The sequence below is a fragment of the Melopsittacus undulatus genome, chromosome 6, assembly GCF_012275295.1.
Source record: "Melopsittacus undulatus isolate bMelUnd1 chromosome 6, bMelUnd1.mat.Z, whole genome shotgun sequence".
Taxonomy (NCBI): domain Eukaryota; kingdom Metazoa; phylum Chordata; class Aves; order Psittaciformes; family Psittaculidae; genus Melopsittacus; species Melopsittacus undulatus.
In genome coordinates this window covers 76,228,516-76,253,806 of record NC_047532.1, presented here as the reverse complement: position 1 = coordinate 76,253,806, position 25,291 = coordinate 76,228,516, and the positions used below count along the sequence as shown (strand labels likewise).

The window sequence follows — 25,291 nt, the reverse complement described above, 5'->3', positions numbered from 1 at the left end:
GTCTGTGGGATGCAGCTACTATGAAGGAATTGATTTTTGCTTGGTCAAAAGCTTTTATGCCTGCAGAGAGGTTGGGAAAATAGGACATTCCCCCCTCCAGCTTTTGCTCAAGGGTATTTTAATTGCACCTAATGAGGATCCAGATTTCCTCCCAGATTTAGTGTTAATTCACTGTTTTCTAGAGGATTCATTATAAGAAAGCAAAACAGAGCCTTTGGGCATATGCACATTATATCGTTTCTGAAGAACACCCCTGTGAATTGCAAGTATGGTTACAAATCAGTGTACTTCCAAACCATAAGCATGACCCATGGCTGTCTTGAAGTCTCTTGCCCCGGCCTAAGACTATTTTAAACAATATGGATGTATCAAATCAAGCTGAGAACCTGCAGCACTGAATTCATGCCAAATTCATCTGCATATTCATATATATATATATGTCATGTTCATCTGCATATGCAAATTCAGACTGCATCCCTGCACTTACCAGTCAGCAACTGCATTGATAAGAATTGTGATTCTTATCAATGGTAAATGATAAGAGATGGTAAATGAGTACATGGATTAAAAAGTGCTAAGAGTCTTTTCAAGAGGGCTACATGAAAAGCCTTCAGTAGACAGTATTTCTTCATGACAAAGAGTCAGGTTTAATCCCACAGCTCTTAGAAATTGTTTACTGTATAGAAAAGGATGATTCTTCACTCCCCAAATAGTAAATAGCACGTGTATCCTTCCAACAGAGAGAGCACGGAATAGCTGCAGTTCACTTCTTGATTCACAGTTGCAAATAGTAAGAGTTCACAGCAAGAACTTCCTTGTTCAGAATCAAGGAGAACCATCCAGTGGCTAAAAGTACAAATCTCTTCTTCTGTCATGGATCTGAATGCCTGAAAGACACAGCAGGATCAGGGCGGTCAAACACAGGCCATGCAATCTCTGCAGATGTGGGGCAAACAAAATCACACCTTTGGGTCTGATGCAAAGTGACCCTTAGGAGAACAACCAGAATGAGTCCTCCAAAGTACTCTCTGAATATTGCACAGCAAAGAACTGACACCACAGTATAACAGTGTTCAGTTTAACCAGGACACACGGTCTGAACAGAGAAGTACACAGAAGTCTGAACACTTTGGAAGTGACCAACTCTCCCAGCAGTGTGGTGGGTTTGCTGGTGACAGCTGCAGTAATGTGAGCACACAGGTCCAACAGGGACCTCAGCCTGAAACTGGGTGCTTGAGATACACTGCAAGGGGTGTCCTGTCTTTCTGGGATCTGAAACTGGGACAGCCAGTGTCAAACAGGCATTGTGAAGGGGAATATTGATGGTACAACCACAAGAACTTGGTGGGGTTAGAAATCATGTATCTTATTTAACAGAATGCTTCCCCTTTTCACTGGTAACATAGTTATAGGAGGTGGTTTGTCTTTGTAGGGGAAAACAGGGTTTGGAAATAGATCCTGGAAGCAAGCAAGGAAGCATCTTTAATTCTGCATGCGTAAGTAAGGTATCCTTCATAGTTGAGCATCGATTTGTTCCAGTGCTGCTGGCTCCAGTACTCACCTGCGGTGGCGTGGCTTCCACCAGGATTCTCTGAACCTTGGTAAGAGCTTGCTTTCCTCTCTTAAAAGACAGAAAACACTGGAGATGAGCAGAGATTCCACACAGAGCTAGCAGCAGAGAGCAGTTCCTAACGCAACCTTGTGCTTTTGCAGCCCAGCCTATAGCACAGGTGCTGGGGAACTCTGTGCTGGCTGGCACAGCAATCTACACTCCCATAAGTATAAATATCAGCTGTTCTTATACATGACACAGCACAAGAAGTGTATTGAACAGAGAGAGCCAAGAAACAGGGACTCCCACAGCCTGGCAAATGCACAGATCCCAGGGGCTTGCCAAAGCCTCCCTGTGAACACGGGCCAGCTGTTTCCTATCTGTTCCTTTGGGGATGCTGGATAAGCACACGTGTGCTGCTACACGTGGAGTCCTGTGAGCCTCCTTCACTGGTCAGAAAGGCCCTGGAAGCATCCTGAAGGAAAAGGCTTTAACTGATGAGTGTGAGGCATCCCTGCCCATGGTAGAGGGGTGGAACTGGGTGATCTTAAGGTGCTATCCAACCCAAACCATTCCATGATTCTATTATGGCTGAGGGACATCGAGCTGTTTAATTCCCTTTTCCACGCATAGAGTCCCCTGTTAGCACTGCTTCTCTTTTTGATCCCAACACTGGCTTCACGAAACATGTCCTTCTTTGGAGAGTTTGTTCCTTGGGCTCCAAAGCCTTAATAGGCTCACATTGCCCCCTGGGGGGAAAGAGAGCACCTAACCCTGTTCTTAAATTAAACCCTAAACATCCAAACAGTCTCTTTCAAGTAACTTGATTGTCATTTACCAGCTGCAAAAAGCCTAGGGTGAGTGCCTATGCAACACATACATCCAGCCTCAGCTAAACCTATGTACCATGAGCAGCAAATGTGTATTCCAGACAGACATCAGACACTCCAGATGGATGGGTGAGCAAAACACCTATAGCTGGGGTCCTTGTAACACCAGAGCTTTGGTGTAGCCGCAGAAGAGAACCTGTGGGTAAGCCTGACTACAGATAGAAACAACAGCTTTTAGCCCATGTTGTGCCAAATTCCTGCTGATGCAGGTTAGAAACAGGGCAACCAGCAGGTATTTCACAGCTGCTTGTTGTTCAGACACTAAGACTTGGGATTGTTTCCTCACATGCTTGCTCCTCTCCGTGTAGAAGCACCAGGTAGGACACGCTGTGTTTTTCCAGCAAACTCCCTAAACAATTTCACAACCCTTTTCTTGGAAGCCAGTGCCAAGCTATGTATGTGGGTAACGCCCAGGAACAGCAATGCAGGCCTACCCTAACAGGGCTCCAGGAAGCTTGATCCCAAAGGGCTTCTCAAAGGCAGAAATTACTCACAACAGAGCAATTTATCCATCAGAGCAGCCTGTAGGGATGTAAGATCCCAGGGAATGGACTACAGGCACTAGCTATATTTCTTCTGGGTGCTGGTAGTACCCAGGATTGCAATTCCTGATCATTGTTGGTAATAAACAAGGAACAATCATCACTTCTGTGTGCATTGTGTTAGCTCTGGGAGATCTATAGCAGTGGGCAAGCAGTGCCTTTGCCAGCATGGCAGCAGTGCTTCATGGCAGGCAGCAAGTAGCTGGGAAATATGGCAAGGCCAAACAGGAAGCCCCTTTACCCGAGTCATAGAATCCCAGCCTGGTTTGGGTTGGAAGGTGCCTTAAAGCTCCTCCAGCTCCAACCCCTGCCACAGGCAGGGACACCTTCCACTGCAGCAGCTGCTCCAAGCCCCTGTGTCCAACCTGGCCTTGAACACTGCCAGGGATGGGGCAGCCACAGCTCCTCTGGGCACCCTGTGCCAGCGCCTCAGCACCCTCCCAGGGAAGAGCTTCTGCCTTAGATCTAACCTAAACTTCCCCTGTTTCAGTGCAAACCCATCACCCCTTGTCCTGTCACTGCAGTCCCTGATGGAGAGTCCCTCTCCAGCATCCAAAATCCTCCCAGCTACACAGTAAAGTAGGCTGCTGTGGGCTCTTACCTGGCCACCCCCTCCCTGATCCTCATAGCACTGTGAATAATGTTTATATTCACTTAAAATAGCTCCCTAATGTAAGCCAGGAGGGAGAATATTGTGCAAGTGGGCAATGTGTAGTTTCTGATGAAGCCACACTACAGAGCTCATCCATTCCAAGTACCACAGGACACATCCTGGCCTATCTATTGCAAAACATTGCTAGGAGCTGGGCTGAAGGTGACTCCAGTTTGAGAACCTGAGGAACAACAGCCTGTATTATTTTGTCTCCCTCCATAAGATGCCATCAAAGAACACAGTGATAGTAGTTCCTTACCTCCCCCAGGAGCTGAACTTTGGCTTATATTTTGTAACCTAGCAGGTCCAGTCATACAAGCAGAACTTGAGTGTTGCTTCATGGAACATTCCTGCATGGATGTTAGGCACTTTTCCTGCTGCAGAAGACCAAGAAGAGAACCGTATTTCCTGTCACAGACGGGTTCATCTCCCACGTGCAGGTCAGGCAAGGCATGATGATGATATACTGAACTGGGGAGACTGGGAGTCCCAGTCGAAGGGAAAGGCCATAAGTCTGCAGGTTGGGTTGGATGACTCCGCAGAGCTGGTGGCTGGTACTGGCCTGCCAGACCAGCAGCAGCAAAATTCAGGCCTGAATTTGACACGCTTGGTGCAGGAGATGATGGATATGCTTTGGAGCAATGTGAAGAGAAATTCCACTGATGGGGCGACACGCTATCTACTTAAAAGAGAAAGAAAGCATCTGAAGTCTTAACAATTCTTACTTTTCTCCCAAGGCAAATTCCAATGGCTAAGGGAATAGTACCAAACTGCATATTCATTTCACACATATATATATTCTCCATAGTGCTGCTTGTCTTCAAAATCCACCACAAACTCATGCTAAAAACAGAGTAAACCACCACCAGTACTTTCAAGTAACTATCACATGTGTTTTCTTACAAGCCACGGGCAGAGGCAACTTTTTAACTATTGCAAGATTAAATAGATTATGACAACAAATAAAGTCATAATGCACTCAGTGCATCTGACAGTGATGGAGACACTTGGCTGGCAAATGAGGACCCAGTCCTGCCAACAGGCCCACGGATAGCCTGGGAAGCATCCCAGAATGCACAGGGATTTACTCAGAAAGTCCCAGCTTTATGATCCAGGGCTCTGCAAGCTTTTCTTGCTTTCTGTTTGCACATAGTCCCAAACATAAGCACACTACATCCTAAAGTCTCAGTGAAAGCCAGTCCCCCCTGCCTAATGCCATGCTCAGGCATAGAAAGCAGCTCACCGTTCCTGAGGACAACAGTCTCATCCTTGTGCTTTGTGCTCAGGTCTTGGGGGTTCTTGGCATTGCTTAGAGCTCTGGAAAAGTGTTCATCCACCACACTGTTAATATCCCCTTGGAAATAGGTAAATACAACGCTTTGAGAGCCCCATTCTGTTTTCACAGGTTCTTTGCTTTTACACGGCTTTGGAGAGAGCTTCCTTGTTTCTTCCATTTTCAATAACCACCAGCCCCTGCCAAAGAAAACCAGAGCAGTCAAAGACATCCTGCTCAGCTTAAAGTGCACAGTCAGCGGTGAGCCCATCTTCCTCTTGAAACTGGTAGGGCCAGACCAACTGTTACTAGGAAGATGAGATTCTTTATCTGGGTTTCTGCTTATTCCACACACCTTTTCTTCACTGATCTCCTTATCATACACTTCTCATGTGGAATACTTGCAGTATAAAATGAAAGGAGAAACCTTTCAATAAATGTGTACTAAATGTCACAGAATTGTGGTGGAATTGCATTTTTCCCAACCAAAATGAGTCCAGTGAGTCTTTAACTTGTTCAATACAGGATCTTTTGGTGGAGAGCCCCAAGGCTGATATAACTGTACAATATGCAACCTTCGTAAAGGGTACTGCGCCTTGAAAGCGGTGAATGGCTCAGAGATGCAAAGAGCCTGATGGACCCCACCCTTGTCTGAGTTATCTGTCAGTGCCATAGCATTGGCTTTATAGAGGAATGAAATGCTGTCATTTCTCACCCTGCCTTTATAGCCCTGCGTTTAGGACGTAGCACTGTGCAAATAACGCCCTGAGGATGGAACTGTGCTGAAAGAACTAAAGCACTTAGACAAATAATTCAGAGGTTACATTGGTCCTGGATGTTCAGGGTGAACCTATAGAATGGTTTGGGTTGGAAAGGACTTTAGGATCATCCAGCTCCAACCCCTGCCACAGGCAGGGACACCTTCCACTGCAGCAGCTGCTCCAAGCCCCTGTGTCCAACCTGGCCTTGAACACTGCCAGGGATGGGGCAGCTACAGCTTCTCTGGGCACCCTGTGCCAGCGCCTCAGCACCCTCACAGGGAAGAGCTTCTGCCTTAGATCTAACCTGAACTTCCCCTGTTTCAGTTTGAACCCATCACCCATTGTCCTATCGCTACAATCCCTGATGAAGAGTCCCTCTCCAGGAGAATTCCTTCCTCTGGGATGCCTCTCTGGGAGGATTGCTTTGTCCAATTCTGGTCTCAGTGTTGTTCAAAAACCATACTGACAGAGTGAACTGAAACATTAAATACTCATTAGAGCTCCAAACAGTAATCTCTAATGAGTATTTTATTTAGACAGGGTGAAGTTCAAAGTACCTTGAGCACTGGGAGCGCAGACTTCCCCAGCGAGATGTCTGACAGTAGTTGCTTCACCTATTAGAAGAAGGCAGAAATAATGATTGGAAATTCAAATTATAGCAAATTCAAGTAAAAAAATACCCAAACAAACCAAACAAAACCTCTTGTGTATTTGAAACAACTTACTGAGGAACATGGAGGGTCTATCAGTTGCTTAAAACTTTGGTAGCAAGACTGCTAAATCACACACCAAGACTGCTAAAACAGACCCTGTAGCTCAACCAGGGCTTATGGATTTAAGGCAAGAATGACTCTAAAATAGTTTTCAGGAAGCCAGCCTAAGACTCCTTTTTGTCCTCCTTATGAAATCTCTGCTGCCAGATAGGGTGAGAGCAGGATAAGGAACATCACTGCCTGCCCTGGACAAGCACAGTTTATACGCATCTATGCGGTTTCTGCCCGTGGGGGAGTGAGTTCTACAGCCAGAGCTCAGGCATTCTGCTCTAATCAAGATCATACGTAGCAGTGCTCAGGCTGTATATGCAGGAGGAGTGCCTGCTGTTTCTATGCCATTTTCCAGTCTCGCTGTCAGCTCATCACACCACACCACACAGCATAACTGCTTTACCTTGGTAGCAAGGGGGCTGTTATGCTTCAGAGAACTGGGAAACCTCTGGTCAATAGCCAGTTGTGTCATATAAAAACTGATGAGTCGTTAGTGTTGTGTTTCCATCCAAGTGACCCTGCAATATGCAGCATTGCTTAACTTATTCCCATACCTTTATCTGATTTCTTTTCTAATCATACCCCCCCCGTTCCCCAGATCCCAAGCTTCCTAATAAACTTGTGCTCATCCCTGCCTCAGAGGGTACTCTGAAGTATTGCAAAGGCTGCCTCCAATGGTCTCTTAGTATTTCTTATGCACGAAAAGATTGTTCAGGCTGCAAAGCCAAGTACTTACACATTAAGAAATACGAGGATTGAGATTATCCAGCATAACCTATGCCCCTTTTTTTGCTTAAGCCTTCATCTACAAACCTCTTGTTCATGTTTATCACTTGTTTCTAGGTCTAGTTTTGCTTGTTACCTCTTCCCACTTCACGGACCCTTCCTTAACTAGCACCAATACCCTGTTATTAACCACCAATTTCTGAGGAACTCAATAGTTCCTCAGTCCTCATTTTAGGATTCCTATTGCTTTACCCTTCTTGCATCATTTTTCAGCTCCAGCCTCCGGTTCACTTAGACACAGTGGTGGGGATGGGATGCACACAGGTTTGTCACCACTTAGAAATGCAAAGGAATGCTCTAACGGGTGTCTGATTCAGAAGACAATCTTCCAGAGCTTTAAAACTCATAAAGCTTTACCACTCAGAGAAAACTTCAACCAGAAACCCTTCCTCATTCAGGCACCATCCCAAGGCCCATGACGGGAGCAGGAACTAGCACAGCCCAGCCAAACACAACTGGAAGAATGTCAAGCATAGGAAGAGACACTCTTTTCCAGCCTTGTTTTAGAAAGCAAGCCACTGCTTAGGTTAAGAAACTCTCTGGTTGCTCAGCTGGAGGCCAGGACTTGCCATTGTAAATTCTAACCCAAGCAGTAAAAGCTTGACAAAGTCATCAGTGACCATACAGCCTAAGAAACAGTACATGAGGCCATCTCAACAGCAAAGAGCAAACCAGCAATTCCTGTGCTGCTCCACAGCAATATAAACTTTAGGAAGCATTAGCTGTGGCCCAGAGGTCTATTTTCGCTGTTCCTCACTCAGTGCAAGGCAGCTATTTGGTCTTTGTACCACTTTATTAACATGCTTAACTTGCCTGTGGCATTAACTGTAAGCTGCTGTAGTGATGTTTATTGCTGTGTAGCAGCTGTTCAGTATGTGTGAATTGTGAGTTCCTCATCCTTGCTAGCAATAGTAACTTCCTTTCACGGTAGCATCAGACAGGGAACTCAGCTCCTTATTTCATGGAGCCCAAAAGAACTTTAAGATTGAATTACAGAATCCCAGACTGGTTTGGGTTGAAAATACCTTAAAGCTAATCCAGTTCCAACTCCCTGCCACGGGCAGGGACACCTTCCACTGGAGCAGCTGCTCCAAGCCCCTGTGTCCAACCTGGCCTTGAACACTGCCAGGGATGGGCATAAATAAAACACAGAGATTTTCTACTTTCCAAGTATTGAGCAATCATTTAACAAACAGACATTCGCTATCCTCCAGTATCACTTAAGAAAGTCAGTGAACACAAGCCGAAATTACCATAGAATTCTCCTACCTTAACTCACTGTTGGCAGCAGTGTCACACCAGTGGAGTTTTCCAGATGTGGGATGCTCATGCTGTGCCCAGCAGTCTGGGATCCTTCCCCGGCAGGCTAAGTGCACTCTGCAGTGACTGCAAGAGGAGACAAGCAACGTTCATGAACTCCTTACATGCTTTCTAGCCTCTAGCTGCGAGCGAACTAGGCGTTTCCTTCAGCCCATCTGCTAAGAATGCATGAAATGCACTCCGACGAGTCAACCGGGTTAGGAGGTTTCAGGAATGAGGAAAACAGAACTGTAAGCAGGGGTTGTTTTTTATGACAATGTGTACACAATAAAGACAGTGTCTGGACTTCAGAGGAGTTTACACTAAGATGATAAGTTATGGCAGAGAACCAAACTTGGCCAGGATCATAAAGGACTTGCCTGTGTCAGGTTATAGTATATTAACTACAAGTGTCCGCAAGAAGGAAAAGATCACCTTGTCTCCATCCCTGGATAACCAATCCTCATTCTTTTCTTTGCTGGATCTGCTTAAATGACTTAAGGAATCTTCAGAAAATAAAAGCATCCTTCCTGTTCTGCAAGGGCTGTAGCAAGAAAGAGTTTGGGGATTTTCTGCAGTCAGTTCAGCAAAGTAACCCGATTGCAACCGTTCATAAAATCATGGAATGGTTTGTGTTAGAAGAGACCTTAAAGCTCCTCCAGCTCCAACCCCTGCCACAGGCAGGGACACCTTCCACTGCAGCAGCTGCTCCAAGCCCCTGTGTCCAACCTGGCCTTGAACACTGCCAGGGATGGGGCAGCCACAGCTTCTCTGGGCACCCTGTGCCAGCGCCTCAGCACCCTCACAGGGAAGAGCTTCTGCCTAAGAGCTCAGCTCAGTCTCCCTTCTTCTGGCAGCTTAAAGCCATTCCCCTTGTCCTGTCCCTACAGGCCCTTGTCCCAAGCCCCTCTCCAGGCTTTTTGTCAGACCACTTAGGTCTTGGAAATGCTGAATCAAGGTCAAATTTGCCAGTCTCAGATGAAAAAAATAAACAAGGGATTATGAGTCACCAAACTAGTGAAGACATTTATACATTTATGTCTTTCATGCAGTAGCTTCAGTTTGTTTACTCACCCAGAAAGGAGAGCACAACCCTATTCGCTCTGCCTAAACACACACAAATCCACCCTCTGCCATCTCCCAGAACAACTTGGCCAGGATCATAAAGGAAGATATCCCGGGATGGTGCTTTCATTGGCACACTGTCTGCATAAGCACATTTCCACTGTGAGACAGTGCCCTCGACATCATCTTCATTCACTCCTTGAATGAATGTGTTTCACACAAGTTAAGGCACCAATGTGTTGGATGGCTTGTAGGTGAACACCTTGAAGAACTACTGGGCAAAACCAGGATTATCAGCCCTGTTCCTTTGTAATACAGGAACTAAACAAACTGATTTCCAGAGCTTTTTAAGCACTCTGTGTCCAGCCTTGAATGGGGGAAATACATTAAAATCCATGTTCTTGAGAACCAAAATGGAAATTCGGCTTGTTCGTAACAAAAACCCACCCAAATTCCACAATATCACCTGTAACTACAGTGTCTGCAGATGTTCCTTCTGCTCCTTTTATCTTCATTCAGAGTCCATCCACACACCAATCCAGACTGAAGAAAAAAAGACTTACAGAGGGAACAAATACCATGTCCCATCACAGAATCCCAGAGTGGTTTGGGTTGGAAAGGACCTTAAGATCATCCAGTTCCAACCCCCCTGCCATGGGCAGGGATGCCTCACACCAGACCATGTCACCCAAGCCCCATCCGACCTGGCCTTGAACACTGCCAGGGATGGAGCACTTACCACTGCTTTGGTAAAGCACCTCAGCATCCTCACATTAAAGAATTTCTTATATCTTACCTGAACTTCCTGTTTCAGTTTGAACCCATCACCCCTTGTGCTATTACTGTAGTCACTGATGAAGAGTCCCTCTCCACCATCCTTGTAGGTCCCTTCAGATACCACTATTGTAACCACTTACAGTTCCAGCAACACATGTGCTGTTCAACACAGAAGCTCTGGCGTGTTAACACACAAGACTTTAATAAACTGAAGTTGCTGTGCACCAAATGCAATGGTACCTTTGACAGAGGGAGAAAAGGCAAATACATGATCTCCAGACTCATCAGAAAAGACTTGTTTTGTTCACCAGTTTGTTTATTAAAAAGGTAGTATAAAACACAACCCCTTTAAGAAACAAAATTGAAGATGAATGCAGGGATTCTCAGATGCTCTCACAGGTCAATATTACTCAAGGACGATTAAATGCTGGTTTTCTAAAGGATAAATGAAAATGAGCCATTTATGGAAAGAAAAAACCCTGTCAGAAAAATTCCAAGTCAAGTTCTTGTCAAGTTTAATCTAACAATAGGCTTTCATATTACAGAATGAGCAAAAAACCAACCCAATTTGCTGCAAAAGAGTTTGCAATCCTATAAATACAGAACTTCCAGAGTCTCCTGACAGGAAGACTTCAAGCCTTGTATAATGAGCATTAAAATACATACAAGTCAAATCAACACGAGTCCACAACGTCCAGAATTCACGTCTCATATTGCAGTATGTTTCCTCACGTTCAGAAAGAAAAAGACTTTAAAATCCAAATGACATCTCTAGATATGGTGGGGTTTATTTAGAATTCACTTAGGCTACACAGGTCAAGAATTCAGGGCTTGAACATCCATTTTGCTGGAAAATTTAAAGCAAGTATGGGTTTCTATGAAGCATCCAATACCTTTAAGTTTCCTCAAGTGACTCAAGCTAAGGATTTGGATTGTAAATAGAGGTAAGCCTTAACTGAATAATGTTGAGGATATGTCGTAGCTAAAATGCACTGCATTTATCATCCTAAGGATTTTAAGTGAATTGCAATCCTTATACAAAGTGTAATTTGTATGAGGGAGTGAAATTCAATTAAAAAACAAAGAAGCAATTCCAAAAGTCAGCAGGAGAAAACAGATAAAACATTTTGATGCAAAATGAAACTAATTCTCTCTTTACAGCTGGATAGGAACATTCAAGAACCCGCTACAACTTATGTGCCCTCTCGCTTGCAGATGTCTACCTTGGCCATGCTCTTCTCAATGCTCCTCTCATACTTGTAACTGTGCAGTTCCCTCACCAGCAAACCACTAAACAGCACTGGAAAGCAAACTACTACTGTATGTTGAAGCTAAGCAACTGATTTTGTATGGCATGGTGAAGGAAGTGATTATCTATGGTGAATTATGCTGAAGCATCAGCTAATACTCTTTCCCTGCTGTTATATTGAGGTGGCTTCACATCCCATTTTGTTACACTGTGTGAATTAGTAAAAACAGCTATACCTGTAGTTCAAAACTGAGCAACACCAGTTGGGCCAAGGTGCTGCTAGTTACTGTCATCAGGACATAGAGGGAAGGAGCTTGCCTTAAAATGAACATCTCAACATCATCCTTGGGATGAAGGCACACACAGTACACTGGAACACTGGAATGGAGCCTAAGGAAAAGGAGAAACTCAGCAAAAAGATTGATTTTGTCCCTTTTTATGAGCAAGGCAAGTCATTAGAAAGCACTTTTAATTAGGGAATAAATATAGGGAAAATTGTATTGGGATTTTCACTTTTTCCCCATTCATTTCTGCTGCTGCTCAGTCAGAAGAACTTAAGTTTAAAAAGCAACTATGTTCAGCTTCAGGTTTGTTACAGTTTTGTATTAACCATCACTGTTCTATAATACAAGGTTCCCATAATCATACTTTAAAATTAGAGTATTTAGTGAAAATGTTTAATTCAGGTTCAGATTTATAAAACTTGGCATCATTTAAAAAACAGGGCAACATCAAAAAGAATTTGGTCTCAATGAATGTGCTGAAAAGAAAGTCCCAGCTGCATTAACCTCTCCATAGACTTATAAATGCCTCAAGAACTCAATGAATAGTTTAGAAAAATAGATTTTTACATTTTACTGGGGAATAACAGAGGTAGACAAAAGGATAATACCTGTTTGAGTGTAATGCCACGCTTCAGAACAATGTATATGCATGGAAAGAGCTTTTATTCTCTTACCTATCCTAGGTAATAGGAAAGCATTTGGTCTCGGTCTGTGTGGGTGCTCTGCTTTAGGGGGTCTAGAGGACAAGGTGAAAACACTACCACCACGTTGGACTTTTGAAGGAAGCTGATCATATTTGTACATCAATTGGAGAGAGGAAGGTTACTGCACACAGAATGGTTCTTTATTATCCAGTCTTGTTCCAAACACTAACACTAACCTTATTTTCCTATCTGATACCACAATAAGGCTTCATAGGACTGTACAACTTTATACATTTGTCAGTAAGTTTCTCTATATCTGTTGCAATTCCACTGTAAAACACGTGATTTAACTGTGTAGGGTGTTATATGACTGGGCTCTCAAAAAAACCCTTAACAAAACACAAGAGTAACAGATCTAAAGCCTGGAGTCTAGAAGCTGGAAGGCAAAAAAGGAGCACTGAAAGCAATACCCACCACACTACATCACATTCTTCATATGCAGAAACTTCCAGCCCCCAAAGGTCTGTGGGGCTTATTAGCAATAAAAATAACTGAGGCAGAAGCAACACAACCCAGAGATGTAATGTGAATATGCCACTGGGTGCAATACAAACCAGGCAGTGCTTCAGATGCCTTGAATTGTTCAAAATACCTGCTTTGCTGTAATTCACACTTGTAAAGGTGAGAGAATGGACTTTCTTAGCTGGCAACAGTTACAGCTCTTCTGTATAATGCAAGCCAACGTTGGAAATTCATCATACCAGCTTACAATGAGCCCCCAGGCTTTTAAATCCTGAATTCAAGTATCATTTCTGTTGTAAGACCAGGTATTTCACCATAAAAAGATGTAATTCATAACCTCAGCGGCAAGGGTTAACTTAGATGCTCTGGTTGCCATAGCTACCCATACGTTTCGATTACATATTAAAACAAGAACAAGAGAAAACCAAAACCAAACCCCAAAACCAAGAGAACAAAACAAACTTCAAATATCATATAGACTTCTGGGAAAGAATACAGATGGGGATCTCTGAGCACAAAGTTTGAACACACCAATTTTCAGAGTATTCTGAGTACTTGAGGGTGGAAAGACAAGAATCAACATCTATGGGGTCTTGCATATTCATATTCATTCTTTCATTCTTATTAATCAAATGAGAATTAAAAAACCCTTAAAATGCCCTCCTTAAAAATGCACACTTGTCACCATCCACATAAAGAACATGCTAGGAATTTAGCACCAATGTTTTAATTGTTTGGTGCCTAAATCCATCTTCTTCTACCCTTAGGTATCAAAGTAATGGGATTTTAAATTAAGAATGACTATGCCCAGAATGACTCCCCCAAGTTATTCTTACTAAGATATCTAAAATTAGAATGTTTCCTAAGTCCTGCTTTTGGGAATATTTATAAGAGGGCTAACGTTTGCTTTTTCCATAGAAAATGATAGCATTTGAAAGCATATTTTCAAGTATTCTAACTTTTGCACAACAAACTGTAGTTCAAGTTGCCAAAAGCCTTTAAGTTTTATGAAATATGGGAGACCATTCCCACTCTGAAAAGCTAAAGCAAAATGTCAGAGAGAACTCACACTCGCCATTCTAACGTTCAATGAAAGCTTTTACCCTAATGTTAAAGCAAAAACTAAACGAAGTCAAGACATCAATCAAAAGCCTATTTCGCATACCTACTGCATACAGACCATGAAAGTTTAAGATCAGTCTGATTTCATTATGGCCTAGAATGTGTGTGCTCATGCATTTCTAGTCTCCTTGACTAATTCCAGCCTCAACAGAAGATTTAAGCATCAACTGAAAATCAAACCAGGGGAAATAAAACATGATTTCCTGAATGCTGTGATTTAATAACCTATCTTCACTCAGTTTGCCTTATGTTGGCTATGGCAACACTGTTTTCCACTTCCTTTGTTACTTGGTACTACTCTTATCATTTGCTACTTAAGGCATATCCAATGCATTCACCTTGTACTACATCACAGCATCTGTTCCATCAAACGATCCAGAGTACTCTGGAAAAGAAGTTAAGGGTAAGATACTGAGTTCCAAGGGGTACAGGAAAATTAGCAGTATAATCCACAAATCTTGTAATAGCTTTGCATTACTTCAGTTACATACAGTTACATAAACTTAAGGGTTGGAACATATTCTACACTTACATCATGAAACACTGACAAGCATAGTTAGAACAAAAGAAGCCTGATGAGTTTTACTGCATTCTTGGCAACTTGAGTTACTTTACCTGAACAGCCAATTAATACAAACTTTTAGAACCTGAATACTGCTTTTAATGAAAACTTCAAAGCACACAGTTGATGACATTCTAATATGCATGTAATTCATATGAATATTGTCTGCAGTCACCCTGAAGAAAGGGATAAACTCAAACACCACCCTAAAACCCATGCTTTCAGAAAGCATTGAAGATGTTATGTATCTGCTTCATCATCACTCCCTGCAAGGCTGCTGTCTGTAGATGGAGCTCCATCTTCATTAATGCCCTCACCATTATTCTCCCTCTTCTGGGCTTCAGTATTTACATCATCCTTAGATGTGTCATTAACACTTGAAGGTTGCCTGCCTTCAGGCAGTTTAACACTACTCGTTGCAGAATCCGATTCAGATGCTGTTTGCTGCTCCTTTGCGTCAGGATCCTCTAGGAATGATCCCCACACCTTGAGCCTTTCTTCCCTTTCTCTTGCAGTCTCCTCCACCTATTAAAGATAGATTTATAAATATCATTACTAAGTCATACCTGTAACAATGAATATTTACACAGATAAAGTTATACACACATTTATACTGCAGTGGTATCTCAAGCCCTGCCAACTGTGAACTAATCATCTATACATCCACTGGCTGATCTTCTAAGCAGACATCTCCAACACACCATTTTTAGCATCAAACAGGTCCTTTACATCTTTGCTAAACTGAATAAGGATGAATTTTTGGAGACACACTAGCAGTAAAGGAGAAGCAAGCCAGAGAAGGGGAAGAGTATGGAGCTGAGAACACCGAGCACTTCTCCAATTAGAACAGGTTTGCAGTTTGGAAGAAGTATTGGATAAAATAGGACCATGAAAGGCTACCTGATAATCCGTTACACCATCCCATGTTTCAGCACTGAGCTGACGGCCACCAAACCACCTCCCATTTAGCGTCAGCTTGCACAGATCAGCTTCTGTAGGTTCTTTGAAGGACACAGAGGCCACGCCATCAGGGTGTCGCTGTAAGTAGAGACAACTTTGGTTTAACAGGTTAAGTACTGAATTTTTCCAACATCTTTTACCCTGTGTAACAAAATCAACTTGGATACAGCTCCATCCTAATCATACAGGATCTTGTTTGGAAGATCCAATTTGCAAGTTTACGCATCTTGTTCTATTTGTGGGCAGAACAGACTTTTTGAACACAGAAAACAACCAAATGTTTCAGCTACTTTAGCTACAAATAAATGGGTTTATAAACGTTCAGTCCTGAGACATGTATACAAGTTATTGGGAAGAGTTAAAGTTTGCCTTCACATTGGGTGAAATAGAAATTCATTTCCAAACCAGCTAATTTAAAATACTGAAAGATTAGGTCAAGTTGCCATGAAATAAAGACGTGAAGCCATTAAATTGTTAATTTAATTAAATTAATGAATGGTTAATGAATTAAAACTCATATTTAAAGATTCTTAATGTTTTGCACATTTAGACATGCCAACATAACATGTACAAAAATACCTACATCAAAAATGAGAACCTTCTTTACTTGACCAAACTTTTCACACTCTGTCCGAAGATCTTCTCTGATCTCATTTAGCACTAAGGGATCCTCCTGCAATGCAATCACACAGCTTGAATCCAACAGAAGCACTTTCTTTTTGCTCAATCACCAATGGAAGACATCTCCCATCTATTAAAAGTTCATAAAGGAAGTCTTGTTATGCTGCTTTTTCAAAGCCACTTGGGAGCTGACAGCCAGCCCTTATGTGAATTTAATAAATGCTACTTGTTAATAAGGTTATTTTGTGCCAGTTTCTGCATTCTAACATACTGGTTACTCCTCTTTCCATCCTAAAGAGTATTGTCACTACACACACAGTGAAAAAAGCCAAAACACAGTCATACCAACTTCTTTTTGCTTGCTTTTTGGAAACAGGTGAACGAATGTTAAGCAGATGCTTGGCACACGAAAAACCCTGCCCAAACTAAGTTTAAGTTTGCTCTCCGCTGCTTAGATGTGATCTGCTGTATTTCTTATAGCAGAAAATTCAATATACAATATATATATTATATACAGATATATATAATGTGTATACAGAATATACATTAACTATAACAGCACAACGTACTGTAGCAAACTGCACCTTCCTACCTCAAAGTCCTTTGGGTGGAACATATTCCTGATAATAACGATGCGTTCATGTCGCATCCGAGTTGCACCCTCTTTCTTCTCTGGCCTCCAATCCAGCTGTCTAATGAAATGAAGCAACAGTAAGAAGATATTGTTGCGGCTCTCTTCAGTTTCTACAAGTATTTGTTGAAAAAAAATCATTAATTTCTCGAAATACAGCAACTGAAACATGTATTTTGACACAGAGAGTTAAGGCATTCTTCTAAAGAAAGCATAAGCATCCGTTTTTACCCCTTCTACAAAGCACTTGAGGTTTTAAGGTACTTATATGTTCACAGAGGAAACATACATAAATTATTCATAGAATCCCAGCCTGGTTTGTGTTGGAAGGGACCTCAAAGCTCCTCCAGCTCCAGCCCCTGCCACAGGCAGGGACACCTTCCACTGGAGCAGCTTGCTCCAAGCCCCTGTGTCCAACCTGGCCTTGAACACTGCCAGGGATGGGGCAGCCACAGCTTCTCTGGGCACCCTGTGCCAGCGCCTCAGCACCCTCACAGGGAAGAGCTTCTGCTTTATATGTAACCTAAATATACATAAATATATATTTTAGTATTTGACCCTATGCAAGCCGGCATCTCTTGCCCTTTGCAAGTAGTAAAGCATGGTAGAAACAATATGTGCACAGACAGTGTTTTTATCTCACAAAAGCATAAATACCATGTCAGGATTTGCACACTCTCACACACTGAGCTAAAAAACCAACAACTTTTACGTCCCTGGAGTTGTAACGCTTTCTTCCAGATCTGCAAGGACCTTGGTTCCCTATATATGATGTTAATGTGTCAATCATTATGTCAACATCTAATTTAGGAGTTCCTCCCCTTCAAATGGGTATCTTTTAAGCTATTTTGTTGTCAGGTGAGACTTCACTTTCTGCATAACTCTCAGCACTGCATTCCAAAGAAAGCAGCTCTTTAATAACAGCCCTAGAATTCACGCAATATTTTACTGAAATAAGGGATACAAACTTCTGCTGTTGAGACAACTTCTTCTTGTAGTCTTTACATTTCTTCTTCTTTTTGCTTGCATCATACTCCCCCTTCAGTTGAAACTTTGCAACTTCCACATGCAATTTATAGCCTCTAATTTCTGCCTCATCCAGAAGTCTCAAAGCAAGTTGAACTGATTCTCTCTATTTGAAGATAAAACAGAGCACAAGCTTTAGAGCACATGGCACAGCCAAACTATTCCAACAACATTTAATCCAGTTTATTGTGCTAAGGATCAATTTCCTTTCACTGTAAACCATAATGCCACATCTCTTCCAAGTCTCTTGCCATACAGCTAGCTGGCTATGCTTATCAAAACCCCGTATTTCTTCACCACTATTATAGCACTGTCCTGGCTTCAGGACAAGCAGATTAATGCTCCCAAAAGCAACTGCATACATTTCAATTAAATATGTCATAAAAAATAATCTGCAATGGTCAAGCAAGCTGATGAAGTCCTTTAGAATAGAGACTGTTTATACCTGTGCACTGAACAGCCCCACCTACTAAAAGTACAGAAATAGCATAGATTACAATGCAGCTGCTTTAACACTGCCTGGTGCTTTCTGCAGCATTAAAGCACATTGCACTTGCAAGCAATGACTTCCCAAATTATTCACCAGTAAAACATACAAAGGAAGTAGTCCTGCAGCCTGAACTATTACAGGTTAATGCAGAATGCAGTAACAATTCTGAACCTAACCACTTCTCAACCAATATTTACTCAGCTGTAAATATAAGACTACAGTACGCAGACAAGACAGGAACATGCAGAGACATTTCCAGGGGTAGGGTGGGGATGGATTAAGAGGAACCGAATGAAGAGCACAAGCAGGTAAGTGGCATTTCTGGAATAAACCTGTAAAACAGACCCCTAAATTTTAAGATGTACTTCTGATAAAGAATCTTAAGAGTATAATTCTAAAACAGTGGTATAAGCATCTTCAGTGGGAAGGAAAACCACATGACAGTGCACCACTGACCTTTAGATAGCAACACAGACCATCTCCTTTAAGATTTCCTTCCTTATCTTTGTACAGTTTGATTTTGTGTTCTTCTGTCTGAGGATCTCGCATAATGATACCACATTTTGACATGACTTGTATAAATTCATCTTTCGTGATGTCTGGAGGTAAACCTGCAAAATCAATTCAAACAGAAGGTTTCAGTAGGTTCTATTACTTTGTAAAACATCAGAAGAAATCCCCCCCCAGTATTTCTTTAAAGGAAAGATCTCAAGGACAAAGTTTTACATACACCATAAGAAACCACTGCCCTTGGGACAAGTATTTTTGGTATTACCTTTTAAACATTACTTCATACCCATAAAGCTGCCACAGGCAGGGACACCTTCCACTGGAGCAGCTTGCTCCAAGCCCCTGTGTCCAACCTGGCCTTGAACACTGCCAGGGATGGGGCAGCCACAGCTTCTCTGGGCACCCTGTGCCAGCACCTCAGCACCCTCACAGGGAAGAGCTTCTGCCTAAGAGCTCATCTCAGTCTCCCCTGTTCTGGCAGCTTAAAGCCATTCCCCTTGGCCTGTCCCTGCAGACTCTTGCCAAAAACCCCTCTCCAGCTCTCTTGTATACCCTTTAGATATTAAAATATTCAGTGATGCATATAATCAGTGCACTATCTTATTATAAACTTGTTCTCATTATCCTATTCCTTACGTGCTCACAGGAATTTTTTCTTGGTGGTAGCTTACTTTAAAGAAATTAATGTCTTAGCTGACATAATATCTCTCAGAATAATAATAGCTCACAGAACATCACATTTAAAAGATAAAAGCATAGAGTATGTCCCTTGTATTAACTTTCCCATCTGCAATTTAAAGGTCACAAAGACATTACACATTCAGAAACATAAGGTTAATTAGCTCACAAGTGGCAGATTGACCAGATAGTATTAGGAGTCAGTGAGATATATACAAGCCTTATACCAGCTTTAGCTCAAAGCATATAAAGGAACGCTCTCACTTACCAGTCACATAAACATTCGTGTTTCTATCTTCTTCAACATGAAACCATCCTAAAACCAAAGAGTTTAATTCAGTTATGCCAATATATTAAACATGGGAGCACATACTAATATTCCCATTCCATCTGTTTTTTTTTTGCTGCTCATGGAAAAAGCTCTGAACATGCTTTACATTGCCATTTATTCCATCATGTGTACAGTCTCAGGAGGATACCTACAAAGTACTATACAATTTTAAAGCCATTCTGGAAACTTTCAGAACAACCCATATCTTTGCTGGACATGGTTAACACCAAACAGTTGCCAGTTTCCAGTCAGGACTATACAGCTTGCAGCCTACACAGAGGGAAACCCTTTGTCACTTACCTGGCTCAAGCTTCCGTTTTTCTGCTTTTTGCTTTGGATCTGTTTGCTGTGGTCCTTTCTCATTTGCTGATGGTTGAGTTCCTGATGTCTTAGAGCTTACTGGTTGCTTACTTTCAGTTGCTGTGCCAGAAGCAGATGAGCTGTCTGTGTCCTCTGCATTGAAGCCGTAGTTGGCATGATACGTTGCTAGGAAATCTTCTGTTATCTGAAAACAAATTAAGGAAGTGAATCCAAATTTTTGCAGAACTACAAATTCAGGTTTTAAGTGGTTTAATGGTAGGCAGAGGAGGGTCAGGTTTTAATCTATCAGCACAGAGAGTGACAGCACTTGAAATCACCTTTGTAAAGCCACACGAACCAGCTCAGCATTACCTGAACTACACTGACACACTAATTCCATAGAGCACATGAAGTTTTTAAGCAAACATTTCACAAGTTCTGCCTGTTTTCAAGCAGGTTTTCTGCTTGGTTGAAATGAATTTACCTGAGGGACAGAAACCAAGCACTCCAGATCATGTGGAGGAGATAAAGTGACACTGACAGTGAGCCAACAACTTCTCCACACATGATGAATGACTGACATTTGTAGACATCTGCCTTTGCATAGAAACATTCTTAGAGATGACATATGTTTGTGTTGATAGGCAATAAATATTGCCCTTCCAGACATGTCTGAACACTGTTTGTAAGGGTGTACACTCTTGTATCCTACTAATAAATAATTCTCTTGCTCCTTTCTAGAGACTATATTTGGATATAACACAATATTAGCAAATGTCTGTCTTGTAGAGACCAAAACCAAAACCACCCCATAAATTATACCCAGTATTTCCAGCCAGGCAGATTTTAATACTAACCAGTAGCAGTAACATGGAAAGAGATAATACATCATAGCTGCTTTTGCTACATCACGGCGCTGTGAAGTATTTCCTGAAATTACCCACACTGAAATGATTTACTCCCAAAGCTGAGTCTTAACCTTTGAAAATGGTACCTGATTCTGACCTGTGCAGCACTTGCTTCATCTGTATCAACAGGGAACAAAACTCGCTGTCACTGAGCTATTTTAAGAGTGGCACACATGTAGGTATTGTAAGTACTGGCAGACAAAAGTAGGTGCCAACAATAATGACGCAAGCTCATATCTGCCATAATGATTTGATGCTTGATGTTTCAACTCCAAGCTTTTATTTTGACAAATCAAAACCAGAGTTGATAGTAACAGGCCTGCCATGAATAACACAAGATGCCACATACCCCCTTGTAACTTATAAGTTTACTGTGCAATAATGCCTACAGGAAACAAGATTTGCAACACACCTTGATCGGGAATGCATGTGGCTCCTCTTAGAAACATGACATAATGTCAAGAAAAAAAGAATGCTAACACCTTTAGTGAAGAAAAGAAGGCTCTTGTGCTCTAACCAGGTTCATTATACTTGACACCAGCAATCTTAGCAAAAAGCCTTAGCTTCCCAGTTGATGAAATCAAGAGATTTAAGAAGCTTTTAAAATTTCTGGTGAACAATATTATTTATGTTCATCAGAGAACCTACTGATGAATTAGTGATTAAACCTGCAACAACTAAGCACCTTCCTGCAACAGTATAGTTTCCCACCTTCAAGGGGAACCACAATCTCATGTAAAGCCACATTTATTCCCAGCAAATTATCCGCTACAGACTGACAAATTTTGCCACTCAGTAAAAGAGGCTTTTTTCCCCCATCATATGCTACCATCTTACCATATATACTAACTACTTCAATTTAAAATGTGGGTTTTTTGCAGGCATAAAGGAATTTATGCAAGAAGAAAGGCTTTTATTGTGACTTATGTCACATGGAAAACAAGCACCCACAGAACTTCTTACTTGAGGCTTCTATCTACTTCTGATGGTGAACATCAGAGAGAAGGTCAGTTCTATCTCCTGTACAGTTTGGGGTAATTAAGCTTATAGGAAAAGAAATACAATACTGAGGGCCATGCTGGCATGTAATTTACTACTGGTCACACTGAAATGGAAAGGAATAGATTAACCAAATGAAGAACAGATACCCTGCGCTTCCACATGACATCCAGTGTGTTTTGTCGTAGCAAGTGCTGAAGGAAGCCAGATGAATTCAACATGTGATTTTGTGCTGTATCTGTGAAGGATTAGAAGAAGTTGGTATCCATCAATATAGCACCATTGAAAGAAAACTCATCAATAATACATGACATTGCCATCACTTTTAGTGAATATTTGACTGTCTCCAATCTTTGCTGAGGAATGTTGACAGTTAATAGCATTAACTTCTTGCACTGCTTTGAAATCAGCTTTAGCAGAAGTTCAGCTCTATTCCCAAAGCAGTCTGGAGATGACGCTTATTTAGACCAGTCAGACTATTATAATCTTTTGTTAGAGAACAGAGGCAAGGGATTTTGTTACTGCTCATGAAGCAGAGCCAGGACTTCAGCTTTTAGCTCCTACAATCTCTTAAGTCTATTTTGATACAACATTCTGTTGTATAATCATCAGCAAAAAAGAAGTAACCTGAGATATTACACCTAGCTCTGGTGTTAGATCTGACACATAGCATTTCACAATCATTCTTCAACTTCTACTATACATCACATCTACCAATGAACTTTGCTATTCCTATTTAACCTGTGCAACCCTTAATGTTATCTCCTCTCCAAGAGAGAAATTTGAGGTAGGAAAGGCCCGAAATGAAGAGATAAAAAAAGAGGTGAAAAAGAGGGGAAGGAACAGGGAAGTTGGAACTAGATGTTCTTTAAGTCCCCTTCCAACCCAAACCATTCCAACACTACAGGAAGTTACTGTGCTCACTAGATATAGTCCTCCAGAAGGAGCCAGGGATACTCGGTTCCCCACTGCTCCACTTGGTGAGTCAGGATTTTCAATGTTTTTCCTGCTACATGGACACCTTATTAGGTTTAAACACGTGTAAACCTGGTACTAAAGGCTTCATCCTCACTGCCTGAACTGCAATGAATTCAGAGGCACAAATAAGAACTGGTGCATTACCTTAATCAAGTATATGCTATAAAATGTCTTATTATTTGTAAATTAAGTAACTGCCCTTGTTCATTGGTATTAGTAACAACTCTACCATGTCACTCATAGATCAGCACCTTGGCTCAACACATTATATCTATGTTCCCTCACACCTTGAGGAACCAGGCTGTTACAGTAAGTTCACTTATTATACTCAAAGTATTTGATAACAAAAACAAGATGAAAAACTTTAAGATGTTTCCATTCTGTGGTAGGCCTTTAAGCTAAATTTGGAACTAGATCTTTAAGGTCCCTTTGAACATTAACCATTCCGAACAATTTAGTTATCAAGCTCTGAGGAGAGGGAAGGAGACATCTTTACACACGCATTATTTTCAGGTAATAATAAAAGAGGAACATCATCCAGAACCCGCTAGTTCATGCCCACAGAAGGACAAAGCTCAGAGGTTGGAACTAGATGATCTTAAGGTCCTTTCCAACACAAACTACTCTGTGAGTCTATGATCACCACAGCTCCTGCGATAAAGAAACCCAAACATGTCCAAGGCAGAAACGGAGACCCGTAGATCTCACTGTGAGTTCATGCCAGGCCAAAATAAGTTCCGCAGATCCACAGCAAAGGAGAAAAGCCAACCTACAGCTCCTCACAACACGAGAGAAGCAAGCAGCCGGTAAGATTACAGAAGGAGGCAGCGCTGCCGTGGGTTTTGCCTATAAAAACCAGCCTTTCAGCACTACACATTTAGCAACAGACACGTTTAGCTGAGCCAGACAAGCGAGACAGCTCCGTGGTGGAGGCCCCGCACCAACCGTGCCTCACTCCCACCCCTCCGCGGGGAATCCTGGGCACGCCACGGGGAGAGGCCGGCGTGCGGGAGGGCGCGGAGGCCCCGCGGCCCAGCGAGGAGGCCGCGCCTCACAGCAGGCCCGCCCGCACCCACCTTGGGGAACCAGGCCTTCTTCTCCCGGTCCCACTCGTAGGCAGCTCCGTCGGCCGGATCGACGTAGGTGAAGGGGTCGGACTCGCTTTCGCCGCCGGGCTCGGGCTTGGCGTCGTACTGCTGCTGGAGCTGCAGCTGCCGGTAGAACTCCTCGTTCCCGTCCTCACCGCTCATCCTGACCCGTTTAGGCGGGGGATACACCCGCACCGGGCCGAGGAACCCACACCGCACCGCCGCTGGGAGCGGCGGGGCCGGGGAGCGGCGGGTCCCCGCGGCCGGTGACCGCACCGGAGCCCCGCAGCACGCAGCAGCGGAAGCGACCCCCCCCCAGCCCCCAATCACCGGCGGGGGCTTTCCCTTTGCTCCCGCCCCCATCCACGCCTCAGCCACTGAGCTGCGGGCTGGGTGATCACGTGCGGAGCGGAGTAGCCAATGGGAAGGAGGGAGGGTGGGAGACAGGTTGTTGCCGGGCTGAGGGAGGGAGGTTGCTTTCCCGCCTCTGGGCGGGTTGGGGCTCGCAGAGATGGCGGACGGCGGGCACGGGCATAGGGCGCAGCGCGGTTCGGGGCTCACAGCCCCCCTGCCCCTACCCCTTAGGCTGTGTTGCACCACAGGCACGGCCAAGGTACAAGGGCGGCTGGTCCGGAAGTACTGAGCTTAAAGCCTATTCCCGGCCTGCGGTGGGCAGGGAGCCGTGGGGCCTGTGTGGTGTAAGAGGCAGCAGTGCTTTATCCTGTTGTGCTTTGGACACTGCTAACGCTGCCCAGAGAAGCTGTGGCTGCCTCATCTCTGGCAGTGTTCAAGGCCAGGTTGGACACAGGGGCTTGGAGCAGCTGCTGCAGTGGAAGGTGTCCCTGCCCGTGGCAGGGGTTGGAGCTGGGTGAGCTTTGAGGACCCTTCCAACCCAACCCAGTCCATGACATGTGTCTGCTTGCAACAGGACTGGGCTGTAACAGGCTGAGGGCATCCAGCTATGGTGGCTGTGTTCCTTTCGGAAAGGGTTGAAGTACTGCTGCATAGGGCTTATCTTCAAAATGTT

At 43.1% G+C, this 25,291-nt stretch overlaps 2 protein-coding genes across 3 annotated transcripts; both read right to left on the bottom strand.

Moving 5' to 3' along the window:
- Positions 1-545: 545 nt before the first annotated feature.
- Positions 546-8,674, bottom strand: VGLL1 (vestigial like family member 1). Of its 2 annotated transcripts, none has more exons than XM_034064347.1 (6): positions 8,490-8,674; positions 6,228-6,284; positions 4,880-5,109; positions 3,896-4,318; positions 1,562-1,621; positions 546-887 (listed from the first exon to the last, which is right to left on the bottom strand). In XM_034064347.1, exons 3-6 carry the CDS (start codon positions 5,088-5,090, stop codon positions 847-849), a joined length of 735 nt encoding a protein of 244 aa, XP_033920238.1. In that variant the 5' UTR covers positions 5,091-5,109; positions 6,228-6,284; positions 8,490-8,674; the 3' UTR covers positions 546-846. The 2 variants fall into 2 exon arrangements, with proteins under 2 accessions (XP_033920238.1, XP_012984317.2); XM_013128863.3 differs by having other exon boundaries at positions 3,896-4,315; positions 8,490-8,673.
- Positions 8,675-10,664: 1,990 nt separating this feature from the next.
- Positions 10,665-24,542, bottom strand: HTATSF1 (HIV-1 Tat specific factor 1). Its single transcript, XM_034064012.1, has 9 exons — positions 24,253-24,542; positions 20,292-20,496; positions 19,929-19,976; positions 18,929-19,083; positions 17,925-18,088; positions 16,918-17,017; positions 16,288-16,377; positions 15,645-15,782; positions 10,665-15,269 (listed from the first exon to the last, which is right to left on the bottom strand). The coding sequence occupies exons 1-9, from the start codon at positions 24,424-24,426 to the stop codon at positions 14,985-14,987; spliced, it is 1,359 nt and encodes a 452-aa protein (XP_033919903.1). The 5' UTR covers positions 24,427-24,542; the 3' UTR covers positions 10,665-14,984.
- Positions 24,543-25,291: the final 749 nt, after the last annotated feature.

Excerpts from the sequence above, each read along its gene's own strand:
- VGLL1 (XM_034064347.1), bottom strand. The coding sequence starts at position 5,090 with ATGGAAGAAACAAGGAAGCTCTCTCCAAAGCCGTGTAAAAGCAAAGAA. Across the intron at positions 1,622-3,895 it reads AAGTTCAGCTCCTGGGGGAG|AGAGGAAAGCAAGCTCTTAC; the intron begins GTAAGGAACTAC and ends CTGTCTTTTAAG. Across the intron at positions 888-1,561 it reads TGGAAGCCACGCCACCGCAG|GCATTCAGATCCATGACAGA; the intron begins GTGAGTACTGGA and ends TGTGTCTTTCAG.
- HTATSF1 (XM_034064012.1), bottom strand. The coding sequence starts at position 24,426 with ATGAGCGGTGAGGACGGGAACGAGGAGTTCTACCGGCAGCTGCAGCTC. Across the intron at positions 16,378-16,917 it reads TCCACCCAAAGGACTTTGAG|GAGGATCCCTTAGTGCTAAA; the intron begins GTAGGAAGGTGC and ends ATTGCATTGCAG. Across the intron at positions 15,783-16,287 it reads AGAAGGTTCTCATTTTTGAT|CGACACCCTGATGGCGTGGC; the intron begins GTAGGTATTTTT and ends CTCTACTTACAG.